The 15996-nt window shown below is 43.0% G+C and overlaps 1 protein-coding gene across 2 annotated transcripts in view; it reads right to left on the bottom strand.

Annotated features, from left to right (window-relative positions):
* Positions 1–15996, bottom strand: part of xrn2 (5'-3' exoribonuclease 2) — a 40944-nt gene that overhangs the window by 17503 nt on the left and 7445 nt on the right. For both annotated transcript variants that reach the window (XM_065963526.1, XM_065963525.1), the window contains exons 14-27: positions 14925–14969; positions 14697–14834; positions 14465–14509; positions 13205–13299; positions 11103–11238; positions 7355–7462; positions 6628–6717; positions 6397–6469; positions 6168–6251; positions 4853–4950; positions 4244–4323; positions 4053–4109; positions 2889–2957; positions 1767–1895 (exon numbers count right to left, since the gene is read on the bottom strand). In XM_065963526.1, coding sequence (XP_065819598.1) covers positions 1767–1895; positions 2889–2957; positions 4053–4109; positions 4244–4323; positions 4853–4950; positions 6168–6251; positions 6397–6469; positions 6628–6717; positions 7355–7462; positions 11103–11238; positions 13205–13299; positions 14465–14509; positions 14697–14834; positions 14925–14969 — 1247 coding nt within the window. The remainder of the gene's footprint in view (positions 1–1766; positions 1896–2888; positions 2958–4052; positions 4110–4243; positions 4324–4852; positions 4951–6167; positions 6252–6396; positions 6470–6627; positions 6718–7354; positions 7463–11102; positions 11239–13204; positions 13300–14464; positions 14510–14696; positions 14835–14924; positions 14970–15996) is intronic.

Genomic DNA, 15996 nt, shown 5'->3' with positions numbered 1-15996 from the left:
AGAGAGAGAGAAAGAGACAGAGAGAGAGAGACAGAGAGAGAGAAAGAGAGAGACAGAGAGAGAGAAAGAGAGAGACAGAGAGAGAGAGAGAGCGGGAGAGAGAGTGAGTGAGAGCGAGAGAGAAAGCGGGAGCGGGAGAGAGAGAGCGAGTGAGAGAGAGAGTGAGTGAGAGGGAGAGAGAGAGAGTGAGTGAGAGAGAGAGAGAGAGAGTGAGCGGGAGAGAGAGAGAGAGCGAGAGAGAGAGAGAGAGTGAGCGAGAGAGCGATTGGGAGAGAGAGAGAGAGAGAGTGAGCGAGAGAGAGAGAGAGCGATTGGGAGAGAGAGAGAGCGATTGGGAGAGAGAGAGAGAGAGAGTGAGCGAGAGCGTTGGGGATGTCATGCAGGAAACGAGCCACAGGTCGGATTTGAACCCAGGTCGCCCGCTTGGAGGACGTGAGCCTCCGTACATGGGGCGCGACCTAACCGCTCGGCCATCCCCGCCCCCTCACCGCTATTATGAATTCTTAATGAGGAAACACGGGGAGGTAAGATTAAAATGTTAAAACTCAAGACGGGGAAATAAGAGAGTAATATTTAATCTATAAGAAGGAAATAAAGACGATGATGAAACACTGAAACAGAATCCAGAAAAATAAAAAAATAAGAAACTGACTGAGATATAAAATATGTTCATAAATATGTAAACTGCAGTTAAAAGTCTTGAGTTTCCTTTTACAAATATTGACATCGTGGGGGCCAAAAAATGAAATCTAAATAAACACTGACATGGCGCTCTGCCCTCAGGTAAAGCGTTCCTCACATAGAGGTCGTAGTGATAACCAGATGTTACTGTATGCTTTTAACCACCTGAAGCTTTATAAACCAACGCAAACGTCTTCAAATCTGCTCTCAGCCAATGACTGCAGAGACTTTAAAATCAGCCTGATGTGTGCTCTCTCTCTCTCTCTGATCGTGTAAGAGTGTCGTGCACCAATCGTGGTTACCTCAGGATGGATCGGAACCTTAACTGGAGATTTAATGTGCTGATAATGAACGACAATGCTTGTTTTTCTGCAGGGGCCTCTAACCTGTCATAGATGCAGATGCACACACACACACACACACTTCTCTTAACTGTTGTCTCCAGGTTTTTTTTTTTGTGCTCACCCGCCTCGGAGCACCTGCCTGTTTGGCCCCGTCGAGGCACATAACTGCCTGAATTACTGAATTAACGACTCGGTTCAGACAGAAAAAAAGGGGGGGGGGGGAAAAAAACAAAATTGGACTACATAGCGTTTCTTCAAATCCGTGCATAATTAATTCCCAAACACGCCACAGTCGGACCGAGCCAGATGTTCAATTATTCACACTTCCTTAATGATAATATCAACGTGTGGAGGAGAGAGCTTAGATCATAATCAAGCATGGCTGGTTAATGGTGATGTTAGCGGAGGAGGGGGAGGGGACAAACAAACATTTAAACACATTTTCCATTTTAAAATACTGTAATCCTCTCAGAAATCTGAATACTGAGTCACTCTGCAGAATCAGCATGCATTGTTTATCACCCTCTGCTGTAACATGATATCACCTTGTGTCTATGAAGCAGGTGTGATGGTTAAGATCCATTTATTTAACCGTGTAAAAACAGCAGAAGAGCCGCGGCACAGGGCGGGTTACACAATGATTGGTGCATTTCAAAAGCTGCTGACCTGAGTCGTATTAGAAACAGCATCAGCTTCCATTTCAATCCATAAACAAACCCTGATAAACATGAGGAAAGTTACCCCAGAGCGCGGAATCCGGACTGGTCCAGGTGAGCCTGCTGTCTGTTCGAGTTGAAGCCCAACTGGGGTCTCCACGGCCCCCTGTTCCCCCTCTCCCAGTCCCCTGGCTTCAGGACCTTATTGGGCATCCTGGGGAAAAAAGAAGGTAATTTGCATAATTCACAGAGACAATAGAAACCCCTCTAAGAAGTCTGATGCATCACAATCAAACACACTTTTTACAAAAACTCTGAAATTAAAAATTCACATATAAAATGTAATAATTTTGTTTCACTTCTCTGATTGACGGCTTTGCTCCCTCTCTCCTACACTTCACTCTCTAGCCGTTTCCACATCTGCACTCTAAAATATCATTTCAGGATACTCTCCTGACCGGGCTGTTCACACATGCTGATTATATCCTGCTGTGTTCTCACATCAGCTCACTCTCACTCTGACTTGCTGCGGGGAAAAGAAATAGGAGGAGGCCGGCAGGAAAAACTCTGGGTGACGTCTGAGAGAAAAATTTGGCTTTTTTTTTTTTTGCGTTCACACATGCAGCTCCTCCGGGAAATATCAGGAGTTTTCTTCAAGTGTGAAAGCCCAACATGGGATGCTCAAGTGTTTCACATCTTAAAGTCTAAAATTAGATCTTTTAGTGGAAAAGCTACGAAAAGGATTTAACTCGATACAAAGTTTAAAACGCTGGGAACCTTAATTCTTATGAACAGTACTTCAAAAACTAACTGGAGCACCAAATGTTCAATCCTCCCCGCTGAAGGTAGTCCAGGAATAAAGCTCTGTTTACTCTCTAACAGTCTGAAGCTGTTACAAAACTAACCTGACTGGAAACTTTCAAACTATGTCACTATATAGACATATATTCAATCTTAACATCTCCTATATGAACAAACTGGTTTGAATGGGAGAGCCTCAGATGAGGCCGTGAGGTCAGAAAATGTTGAGACGGATTGTTGATTTGATCGCTTTGTTGAAACATAAACACAAAGAATCACATGGCGAGTCTTTAATAATGACGAGTGTCAAAATGAATGGGGGGGGGGGGGGGGGGGGGGGGGGGTGACGTTATGAGAGAAGCATTCCTGACATAAATAAAAGTTGAAGAAAGAAAACAAGCCTCACTTGGCTCCGGGGAGGAGGACTGCCTTGAACACAAAGTCATCTGCAAACTGAGGATCCTTGAACCTCACTCTGCAAAAGAGAAAAGAGAAATCACTTTCAATTAAAAGCACAAAGCAGCTTCCATTAGCTCATGTGTTTTTTATTATTGAAAAGGGAAATGTATCTCCTCTTCAGCGGAGAGATTCTGAGTTTTTGGAGTTCCACGTGGAGTATTATTATCCTGTCATTAAGTGTTGTCATTTTCTTCTCCACCTGCCTGCTTCTACTTCACCCCGCCGCTCTGTTTCACAGGAATGTCTTTTCACCCTCGGAGAACGGCAGCACGCTCGTTTTCCTTCTCATGACAGGTGGGTGTACTGGTACACTGATACACACCGACACAACGATGGAGGACAAGCGGCTGAAAACGTCTGTGAGGAAGGATATCAGTGAATCACAGCGACCCTTTAATTTAAGCCCTCCTCTGTTATTCTGAGCTCCATATGAAGGTTTGTTGTGTTTATTTCTGAGATTACATTGTGCTCCAAATTGCAGGTTTGACTCATACAGAAGGCGGGGAGGGGGGTTAGGGTTAGAAGGAGGGGGGGGGGGGGGGGCACAAATAGCCTCAAACACATCCCCATGTAATACAACATCTACACTGCAAACTACAGCAGAAGAAATGGCCACCGTTCAACCAACAGCCGTCGTCTTTCCAGAAACTCAATTTTATCAAATTGTTGGTATATTTTCCCCTACGATTCATTTGGGATGACGAGACATCCTGCCACTCCAAAAGAAAAGCTTTAAACACCTGATTAATGAAATGTACAGATGTTAAATGCACTCATGTATTTCAGCAGAACAAGAAGGTCTGTTAAGCGCGTCCTGTTCAGCACATTCACATAGAACACTTCCAAAATGGCGGTAATGATTTGCAACTTGTGATTTGGTTGGCAGCCTTCACCCAGCATGTGAGACCCAGCGAAAAACAACTCCTGGGAAAACGTGTCGTTTGAGTCTCGCGATAAGAGGAATCCAAGAAAAACTCTAATTTCCACATAGTCTGTGTGCACGTTGTGATGTTGTTCGCTCCCACTCTACAGTCAACAGCACTCGCCGCAGAGTCTATTTTTGAACGATTTCTGTATTAAGACATAAATGTAGAAGACAAACGTTTCTTACCCGATGGCGCTGCACTGTGAAATGTCCCGCAGCATCGGGATGGGCGACGCCACAGCCCTGAAGGATAAACATAAAAAGAGGAGGAATAAATAAAGAGTTCTCATTCAGCAGGTTTGGAGTGAGGAGAGTTAAGATCATATGAAATGAGGTCAAAGTGTAAGAGAGTGAGAATAAAGCGGCTGTTTCCTTACTTATCTGGTAGAATAGGGTCGTCATCAAGATTTAATGTACCTTGGATTCCATGGCACAGCTCTGCAGGGATGTCAGTGCCCTGAAGGAGGGAGAGGTGGAGATAATGTATATGTGACACAACTCTACCTTAAAGAAGTCTTCTTCATGTCCTGGGTTTAAAACTTAACTGAAGTCAAATTAACATTAAAGGAGCAGTATGTAGCTCTGACACCTAGTGTTTAAAATGGGTACTGCAGTCTAAATTCTAAACATTGTAGAGCGCTGTGAGGGTGTTTACAAACTGCAACAAACTTTTCTACTGACATTTAAAGTTGTGTTAATCAAGACAAATTAATTCAGTAGATGAAACGCATTATCAATGACACGACACCTGCACAGATACACAAACACATCTGCAGCAGAAAATGCAGATCTTTAATTTTAACGTGAGAGTTTGATGCAGTGAACCACAGAAGAAGAAGAAGACTATTATTACAGACACGTGTTGACGCAGCAGCTGACTGTGTGCAGAGAGGGGGGAGCGTCTCAGCTGCATGATGCATCAAACCACAGCTAAGATAAACTGAAGATACACATCAACTCAAAGTGTACTGGGAAACTTTATTTACCTCATGAGATTCAGTGCGGTAGAGCTCGTGGATGAAGTCGAAGAGAGGGTGAGCCTTCCCGAGGAAGAACAGGTCGCTTCCCAGACTGTTCCTTTTTTCTGCAACAGAGAGAAGACAGCAGCTGTGATCACGGGTCAGACTGGAGATTACAACCTGATCACACACCACCAGCAACAAAGAGGCTGCGTCTGCTTTTCATATTTCAAATCTAAGGACTCGCAGACTTGTGTTGAGAGGTTCAACAGATCACCAGCTCAGATCGGTTTTAGGATCAACGATAAAAATAAAAAAGGAATTAATGACACTGCATTTTTACAGCTCTACAAATCAGGTTTTCAAAAAGGTGATCGCACATCCAAAACTATCTCGTTAAGTAGGACACAAAAGAAAAAAAAAACCTGCACAGTATTCTTGCTCGGCATCAGAAATTTGTCAGGAAAAAAAAAAACAAGATCACACCGTTTCGGTTCCTCTAAATCTGTCAAGTCAAAATGCTTCCTCATGATGTTCACTATACTCATCCCTACAACTCCAATAATAACAAAACTCAAGCGGTTAGATAAACATGACCTCTCTTTATGTTTACAAAACAGTTTTAGTGATCTGAGTTCAACACACTGTGACAATAAAAGCTGCAGCATTTCAGTTACGCTCCATGAGGGACATCAACATAACTAAAAAAGGATAAAGAAATCTTAGCTGTGATCTTCAGCTCGATGATCTCTGACGATGTTAAACACATAACATTCACACAGTTATTTAATCACATGTGTGTCTGTGTATATCTGTGTGTTGGCTTTAGCTACAGAGCGTGTTGCGCAAGTAGTTTAAGGACTATACCTTCAGTTTTTAGATCAAGCACAGCGCTCTGTATCTGAGTTTGTAGCTGCAGGCTTTAAGGGTACATACTATACATTTCTGGTTGTCCACGGTTACCACCAGCTGATATGTGCATGATAGATACACACGGTGAGGTGGAATGGGGAAACTTCAAGGCAGTGTTTGAAGAAAAGTCATCATGCATAATGAAATATCAACACGTTTTAGTGTGCAAGTCCGCAAAAACTCTTGAAAGAAATGTTCTAAAGGCTGCATTTAATTCTAATTCTTACAGTGGATCTAATAGGGATCACGTGTAGCTATGGCGTGGCGGCAGATTCCAGATAATGGATCCGCTACAACCCGTTTCACAACAAGTTCAAACTGACAATTCTAAATCTTAAAACTATGAACATTATAACTCATCACAGGAAGACACATCCCGCTCTAGACGGTATGGAAACATCAGCTGAGAGATGGATTGTGCATTACTCACTTTCCTCAGATGTGAGGTCGGGGTAGACGTCAGCCAGAGCCGCCCACAGCCGGCGTTCATCCACGAAGGGCAACAAGGCCACACCTTGAAAAAAAAAAAAAAAAACGTGTCAGTGGAGTTCTTGGAAAAGTGAGTTCATGAATTCAAGTTTCTGATGCAAAACTGCTGGAACATAACAGCTTAAATATATCCTCCTGCTTTTCACTGCAGGGTTATATTTTTGTCTCACCCTGCCAGGCGTATTTCTTGCCGTTGAGATCGATGGCAAAGTCATCGGGGTAGAAGTCGATGATGGAGGAATCCTGTGTGAAAAGAAGACGAAGGACATGAAGACGCCAAAGCTGAAGAAAATCAATTCAGACCAAGGTTGTCCGCTCTGGAAGGAGTCTGATTCTGTGGCAGACATTTCTTCTTGTTAACCAAAGTATTTTTTTTTGATCTCTCTGCACATGACACTTACCGGACTGCTCATGAGAACTCGCCACGTTTCAGGCAGGAAGTTACCGCTGGCTGCAGGAAACACTCCCATCAGCTGCTCCAGGGGCTTGAACTGGACACGACAAAGGCACAAACATTACAAAACAGGGTTCTCAACTGGTGGGTCAGGACCCAAAAGTGGGTCGCTGGGAGGTTTTCAGTGGGTTGCAGATGCTTTTACATGTTCTTTAAAATAAAAGTGCAGCATAGACATTTTTGCCACAAGGTTTGTTTCCCCCTGGCACTGCGTTATGACTAAACAAACCCTAATACATGTTCTCTTTCAAATTACAGCATAGACAAGCATGGTTCTCAACTGGTGGGTTGGAGGCCAAAAGTGGGTCCTAAAGTGTTTTTTAGTGGGTCACAGATGTGTGCCATGAAAAAAGAAACTTGTGGCAAAAAGTCTATGCTGCAGTTTCATTTTAAAGAACGTGTGTGTGTGTGTGTGTGTGTGTGTGTGTGTGTGTGTGTGTGTGTGTGTGTGTGTGTGTGTGTGTGTGTATGTGTCAGTAGGTGGCGGTGATGCACTTTAACGCTGGTGATCTCCTTTCAAACGACAAGAGAGGAAGACGAAGTACAAAGTGTGTTTTTAACAATCTGTCAGCTGGTAAACAAACCAAAACAATGAAATCTGTTTTTTCTGAGATCAAGCTGCAAAAGAGAAAACCAGAGAAGAAGAGAAACGAGTTGTAGGCGTGTGTTCTTACAGGTTTGGTGTCCTTCTCGAAGTCGGTGAACATCCCTTTGATGTCTTTGAAGTCAGAGGCAAACGGGGCGTAGTGAAACGGGAAGTACCACTTCCAGGAGGCACAGCCCTGCAGAGCGACACAGAAACAATCCCGGGATTTAAAAAAACACACACACACACACACACACACACACACACACACACACAGAACATCTGACACTGCTGCATGCATTAATCTTTTAACTAAGACTGCAACTCTGAAGTATCTGCATGAAAGACTGATCTGATCATCGATAATCAGAGTTAATCACATTACAGCTAAAGGCGTCACATCTTGAAAACAGGTTGTTCAAAAGAGAAAAGGGTAAAAAATCTGATAACGCAAATTTATAATTGGTGGTGGGCGTGTTCACCATCAATTTTCATGGTGATGGCAGTCATTGCATGGACCAGAATCACCTGGGTTCTGGTTTAAATGAAGGGGGGGGGGAGCCTAAGAACGAAAGCTATCTGTTGACCGCCTCACTACACTGAACTCCAATCACACGCTGATCTTAAGATCTGCTAACTGGTACCAGCTGTCAATATTTTTTTTAAAGAAACGGTGAAACATCTTGGATCAGGATGTGAATTATTCTGACAGCACGTCATGTGTTTAGTCCCTCACCATGACAACCTGCACGGGCCGATAAAGCCTCAATGACATCACATTATACAATTAGATTCCGGTCTTTAGGCGGTTAAAACATCCAGTTTGTGTCGTTTAAAATCTTTCAGCAGGAGTGGGTTAACTGGGATCTAAACGAGGCTGATTCATTCTGGGTGACTGGAACAAAATGGGTTCAAGCTTTTCAAGACGTCAGCTGATTCCTTTGTTTGAAACACGAGGAGGCTGACAGGAGAAACTCCGGGTAAAGTCCAAATAACAAAATTCGGCTGACTGCGTTCACACATGCACACGAGTTTTCTACAAGAGTGAAAGCTCTATAGGAGGAGAATTAAGAACTCAGAATCTCCATGTCAAAAGTGAATTTTGAAGATGCCTTTGAGCAGCCTAGACAGATTTCAAACTGTTGACCTTTATCAAATCTGGCACATTTTTTTGCACAGGTGTTTACACAGAAAGCACTTTTTTCCCCCTTCATGTTCAGACTGTATTTCATGGTCTAATCATGTTTCCCCTCTTCACTTCATTCTCACATTTTTTGTGCACCTTCACAGCAGGTCAAATTGCTCCTGATCCTGAAAAGACGATAGCTGCAGATCGTCACATTTCAGACGCTGGAGTCGGACACGTCTACAGGTAACGGCTGCGTGTTAGTCGTTGGGTTGGATTTGTTGTGCGTGGAACTCTTTCATCTCGAAGGTTATGCTTGGAGCAATTTATTGCCGAACAAGCAAAAAAATGAAACACGGTTAAGGAAGACCGGGAAATGAAAAGGAAATAAAACCTTTTCTTTGCCCTTTTTACCCAGAAGTTCCTCGTCGGTGTGAAGCTTAAAATCCAATCAGAGCAGACTAACGGAGCTCAGCTGACATTTAAAAGCTCGGGTAGAGCGTGTGTTTCAAACTAAAACCGATTCATTTTTCCCCTTCTCTCTCAAACTCTGATGTTGTTTTCAATCTAAATTGAAGGAAAAAAAACTCATCCAGTCCTCGGATGTATTGGACTGTACCCAAAAAGCTGAAGTATCTGATGATAAAAAAAATCCTCCCCTACACCTGCCGAGAGGCTTTCACATCTCTGAAACAGTTCCCTCCCTGAGCTCTGTGTTTCTCAAATGTTTATGTAGAAGCAGAAACGACAAGAAACAGAAATAAAAGAAAATCTAATCCTTCAGATCCAGCGTTTGGAGCACTTATCCTTCCTGAACAAACACGTCTCACACCAAAAGAACGACCTTCACTTCCCACAATCCACCTCTGAGAAAAACAAGGCCCTCTGATAAACCCTCGCATCTCGGCCAATCTCAGCACTCTATTATTAAACATGCTCATTCAGATGATAATATGGGACTTTACCATGATAAAAGCCGGAGGAGGCTCCCCGTCTTCACATTCAAATAATCGCACAAATCGTTTATGTTAATACCACGCCATGTTTCGCCCTCCGAGGGGGAGACTCGTGTGTGACTGCGGACGCCGGGTCAAAGATCGGGAACGCACACATAAAATTAAAAAACATCTAATTCACTGTCCTGATTTTGGAAACAAATCAACACGCAGAGGAAAGACATCTAATTTATCCCTCGTCGTTTAATTAGATTTTATCTGGAGGTTTTCGTCTGTCGACTTTAGTAGTTAAATAAAATAAAAACAGGTCTTTTATGTAATGCCTTTTCTTTCAAACAGGATTAGCATGAATTGTATTTACGCTTTAACGCTGTTTTAAGAGTTGAACTGAGGGAAAATCAGCGATTATTTTACTCAACATTTTCATTATTTCAAAATGAATCTGCTCGTCAGAAAGAAGTAGAAATATCTTTAATTTGGGGTCAATATGTTGAAATAAAAATGGTCGTCAGTCGTCTTTGTTTTTAAATATTCACACACAAAAAAGAAGCCCGTCCTTTCTCTGTGAGTCGGTAAGAAACTGAAGAGCTCGGAGTGATTTGTTTTCTCTTCTGTGTTTTGAATAAACCCAGCTCTGCGTTCCCTGATCACTCGGCGAGGTGTGCGTGATCATAACTCTGCAGCGGCGGCAAACAGAAGCGTGAATGTGTTGAAGCGGTGAGCAGACACGTCCCCCCCCGCACCCCCCAACTCCCTCCCCGCTCCATCCGCTGAAGAAGGCCCCGCTAATGAATTCTTCCAGAACAGCCCCCCGAGACGGGCTTTGGATTGGCGAGCGTGCAGAGTCAACACAGAGCGTGCATACACACGGCTCACAATCAGCCCTGACAAATCCCCGCCGGCTCTCCTGAAGAGGGCCCACAGCTGATTATTTCATTTCAAGATAAAGATCAATATTTCACTACAATAAAATGATTTAGTGTTTAATCACACGGCAAACAATGAGAGGAGATATCAGAGACGGCGGCGGGGAGGTTTATTTGACAGAGACACTCGACAGAGAGGACTTCTTGACTCCACACATAAAAAAGAAAAAAAATTAAACGCGTCTGTAAAAAGACTCGCTCCTTTGTGAACGAGCGGTTATCATGAAAAAGAAATCAAATGAATGAGGTTTGAAACTGTTTCTACAATCCCGCAGTAACATCTTAAATCTCTGAATACACATTTTTCTCTTCATCAAACCTGTTCAACATCCAGGACAGTTTTTAATTTCCATGAGAGGAGAAAGGTCAGGGAGACATTTTTTTAACAGTTTCTAAAGAGTCTGCGCTGTGAAAATTTTTACTACAGCTTTAGTAGTTTCATTTTCACAGTGAAAAAAGCTTTTTACCTCTAAAAAAACATTCAATCACTCCAGAGAACCGCATTATCTGAATCTCTTATAGGACTCTTCTGTGTTAAATATCAGAGACACCATACTGACAATGATCCTATTGGAGCTTTTGGTTCACATCGCTATAGAACACAATTCTATCACAAGTTTTTTCAGGTTTTAGTCGGGCTCGGGTCGGTTAGATGTGAGGTTTTAGTCTGACTTGGGCCAGGTAGATGTCAGGTTTTAGTCTGACTTGGGCCAGGTAGATGTCAGGTTTTAGTCCGGCTCCATCAATGTCAACACACAACTCTGATGTAAAGTCACATGATCTTTAACTTCAGATAATATTGTTGTGTAGAAAAGCCGTCAGTGTTACCTGGTAGTAGTAGCGCAGCACCCAGCAGAGACCCTCCACATACGACTTCACCACCTTCTTCCTGAACTCCTCGTCGGTCACACACACGTCAAACTTGGTCTTGTAGTATCTCTGCTTCCAGCCTTCCTCCCACAACCTGCACAACACACACGGTTATAAAACTTACTCATGGGAAACATTTTCAGCATGCAACTGGTTTCCCTGGAACGTAATGGAAAAAAACCTTCTAGGTTTCACTCGTGAGGCTGCTGTGGCTTTCACATTTTATTTCCCATTACTTTCTCTGTTTTTTGACCTTGAAAATTAACGTATTCTGCTGTTGAACATATTTGTAATGTAAATGTGCCTAAAGGAAACATTAGCTTATTAAAGCCACTGGTTTGGAGGATGCTGCTGCTGCTCGTGTTAATCTATAGGCCGAGAGAAAAACTGCATTAAGTTCCAGTCGGCTGCTGGAACAGTTTAATGGCTTTGACTTCTTGGTAGATTTGGGGCGTCGATGCCGTTCTGCTCAGATAATCAAGCCGGTCCAGCATCTGTGCGGTGGATCCTCGGAGCGGCCCGCGGGGAGCGCCGGCTCCTGAGAGGAAAGCCGCCATGAATACCAATTTAGCCCCGTGGATTTAGTAGCTCTGACAAGTGCGTCACAGAGGAATTTACTTGAATATTTCCTGCTTTCCATATTAATCACGTGCAGAAGGAGGTGGGAGCTACTTAACAGAGGGGTTAGAGTGTGTGTGTGTGTGTGTGTGTGTGTGTGTGTGTGTGTGTGTGTGTGTGTGTAGGGGAGGTGGTCGAGAGTTAAACAGCTTGTGTTGCAGCTCGCTGGCATTAATGAGTTTCTGGTTGTGTTTGTTAACGCTTTGTTCTCTGACTGAAGCCGGTCTGTAAAGATTTACCTTCAAAGCATTTAACTAAGCTACACGCTCAGTGTCAGGTGGACACTTTGATTTCATAAGTTAACCAGCGTCAACCGAAAATACCCCGTTAATGCTGAATTTATCTGACTGTAACATTTTCAAGACAAAAAAACACAGAAACAAGACGGAGTTCAAACGGATGCAAAAATACTAGATATCAAATGAACAATGTGAAACCAATATTTTGTCATAAAATAAATGTCAAAACAACAAAATTGTTATTCATGTTTAGCTTCATTTCCCTTGTTGTTGCTTTAAAAAGCTGCTGTGTTGACAGCAGAGTAGGTTGACAGCAGGGTAGTTTCACAGCGACTCCGCTATTTGTACATTAGGGCAGCCAATCAGAAGCTGTGTCTAAAAGGGCAATTTGGATGCTTTACTTTGATTGGTTTATGATGAGAGATAGTCCAGTTTGATGGTTTTGTTAGAGACTTAACAAAACCTAACCAACACCTAAATGTGTGTGTGGTAAACATTTACAGTTCAACAATTCATCCCTGCTGCTGTAGCCTTTACAATAACGTTATCACGTTGTGCTCAAATGGCATTGCAGCCAACTGCCACTAGACGGAGCTGCCGTCAGAGACTAGCTGCACCTCTGGGTTAACCTCTGGGCCTGCTCTTCCCGCTCTACTGCCAAGATGTAAACAAGCAGAGACAGCATGTATCAGGAGCAGTGCGGTTGGACGGTTTGACAGTGCAATCCACCAATAACTTAAACGTAAAAGAAGAACGTGAGACAGAAAACAAAAGGTCACAATGGAGGATGTCCAGCACAGGTCTGCACCTCTGAGGTCATCCATGGGGCGGAGCTACGCGCTAACATTAGTCGCAAAAAAGCTAGAAATTATATTTCATATTTAAACATGGCGTGTTTTGTGTTTGTCCTTGTGTTTGTCCTATTACCACTGTCGCACAGGAAGTGACGATTCTGACGACCAATTAACGGACGGCAGTGTGTCTAGCTCCAACTTTTAGGGTCGGATCGGTACACGTTGCAACTAGACCAACGAGTTGCAAAAAAGTAGGACGGTACGGGTCGGTTATTTTGGTACCATTCCCAACTTTTTACAGTGGAAACACCAATAAATGTGTAAATAAACACACAGAAATATGAACCTTGACCCTGACCTCCACGTTGACCCCTCCCCTCCCTTCCCACCCCAGCTTGTGCGAGTTTACCTGACGTTGTCTTCAGGCTCCGGCTCGCTGTCGCTGTCCTCCGCTTTCCTCTTCACCCCCCTGCTGTCTGAGCCGTCGCTGGGACCTGCAGACGACTGAGCGAGCAACAAACCAAGGACAGAAAAAAAAAAAAAGGGAAAAAGACCGATTAGAAAACAACAAAACTAGAAGAAAAAAAAAGGACATGTAGGAGATGTTTTTTTGACGCAGAATTGGAGCTTTAGAAGTCTGATTCCTTTTTTTATTCCATGGATTAAATTTGAGTTTTTCTGAGTGACACCTAAATGATGTTTTAAATACTACAATCATGCGAGCCTGCATTTATATTCATAGTTATGTTCTCTCTGCGCTGCCGTCTGTTTTCAGTGCTTGAAGAAAAATCACCACCTTACCTTAACCTTCCTTTTCCCAGAAGCCTTTGTGCTTCTTTTCATTCATGTGCTAATGTATGGCTGGCTATTGTTACTGCCGCTCAGTTTAAAGCTGAACACGGGCAGCAAAATTTAACAGTCAATCCGAGTAGAGGCAGTAAACCGAGCCCTGAGACATCGTCCACATTCACACAACTTTTAATATACATGACAAAAGACGAGACAATCGGAAACAATCTTCAGACGTTTCAAGGATTTTCTACGTCGCCTACTGCTCAAAGATTTCAGATCAAAGCTCGATAAACTGAAAAAAAAAAAAAAAAAACCTTTGTCAGGGGAAGTTGTGGATATCAATTTTTAATAATTCTACCTGCACAGGATGAGAGGCATTTGGAAAGTCAAATTTGGATCTCAGACCCAAGTTTTAAACGCTCCACTAAAGTTGTACATCAACACTAACCCCAGATTTCCACATACTCCAGCAGCGCCGCGTACTACACCACAACTACTGCAACTCGCTGAATTTTTGTGTTTTCCACGGCGAGCACCGCAGTCCGTCTCCGGAGAGAGCCAGGCAGCGCCACTACGCTCTGTTTCTAAAATACGCTGTGAGTCTTTTCCGACGGAGCTCGCTGTGAGCAAGCAGAATGCAACAACCCAGACAGGAAGTCGGAAAAATACACTCCAAGATCAATTTCAAAATAAAACAATGAATTGCCCCAGGATCGTATTTTCCATTATCTTACAGATTGCTTCTTTAAAAGGTAATTCTTAAAATGAATCTTTTATCATCACTTAATTCAAAATGTAACTGTTCTTTGTTTTTTTTTCATAATTATATGATGAAGGCGAGAATAAAACTGACACCAGTGTGTGATGATGAACTCACATTTCCTCCGTTCTTCATCATGGCCTTCATTGACTGAGCAGCGTCCTGCAGAGGAAGAAAAAAACATCATGATCGCACGACTTCAGAGACAAGACTTCGCTTATTTAAGATCTACAAAAACATGGTGAGAAAACAGATGCACAGCTCTAACTGCGGTTGTGTTCAGTGTTGACAGTGAGTTTACAACATCTCTTAAAAAGTGTTATAATGAATCTCCTCGTCTTGAGTTTACCTTGTTGGACTGCATCCTCATGTCGTAAGCCTGATGTCGAGCATTCTGGACGGCCTCGGGCCGGTCTCTCCTCCCCAGCGCCTGAGGGGCAAACTGGCCTGAGGTCAGGTAGGCGGGGCCTCGCTGCTCTGCCTGTGCCTGTCATAAACACAGAGGGGACACACTTTAAAACCATTACGCCTTTTTGTCCATCAACATCGTCAATCTTTTGTATCATCCATTACTTACTTTCATTCTCTTTTTCTTTTCTTTATTTCTCCTCTTAAAGCCTTCCTGAAAGAAGACAAATGTGGAGAATCATCAGGGTCAATCTGACACGTCGGAAACACAAATACGGTTCCTACAAAATAAAATATTTCTATACCTTCAGCAACAACCTGGTGGTCGACGCCCTTACATCATTAGACATTTGCCTTTAAAAAGCTGGCATGAACTCCGACTTGGAAACTCTGAGCAACGTCAGTAGTCTGCGTTAAAATCCAACGTGGCGGCTACGTGTCTCAACAGTCAAGTTTAAAGATATTTATTCAGCTCTAAGTCCTTTTTCATCACACCAAAAGCATCGTGTAAGTTCTCTCTGTGGACGTGTTTTCATGTCATTTTAGTGCAAAAACTATCCCGAAGTGTGTTGTTATCATCTGGCATTAGCTAACAAAACAAAGGTACTCCTGGAAGCGTCCATGTTTCTTATCTGCACCCGAGTTCTGAGGTATAACTGAAAGCGTCGACCAAATGACACGAGAGTTTGTTTTTGGTTTTTTTAACTCGTGGGCAGGTTTGTTATGAGGTAGCAGAACTAAAGTTGTAAAGCGTTTCAGCAGCAGTAAGAGGCGATTAAAACGAGGTCAGCCTCAGGCAGGAAAAGGCCGTTTTCCCATTGGTCAGATTAGATAACACGCCAACTGTCAATCACTCAGCAGCGGCCAATCAGGTAACAGTACCTGCAAAACTTTCTGGAATAACGTTAAGAAAAAATAAATAAAAAAAGAAGAAGAAAGGTGATGAACACGGACATCAGCCAATCAGACGACCTCACTAGAAAAACAAATAGGAAGTGGGAGGAGCTTCCAGGCCTCAAAGCGGAGGAGTTCAAACCCAACAAGGGACGTCTCTTTCTCCGAAGCTACTCGAGACATGGCTGTCCGCTCATTTATCGATCTTTGATGAGAATTGTAGGTGTATAAAAAAAAAAAAAAAAAAAAAAAAAAAAGGATGAATCCCAAACAGTTGGCCACTTAGACGGTTATAAATATAATGCAAGTCTTGGGGTGCTGGTGGCTCAGTGGTTAGTGCACCAAGC

Source organism: Labrus bergylta, chromosome 15 (genome assembly GCF_963930695.1).
Source record: "Labrus bergylta chromosome 15, fLabBer1.1, whole genome shotgun sequence".
Classification (NCBI taxonomy): domain Eukaryota; kingdom Metazoa; phylum Chordata; class Actinopteri; order Labriformes; family Labridae; genus Labrus; species Labrus bergylta.
This window is presented reverse-complemented; position numbering and strand designations above follow the sequence as displayed.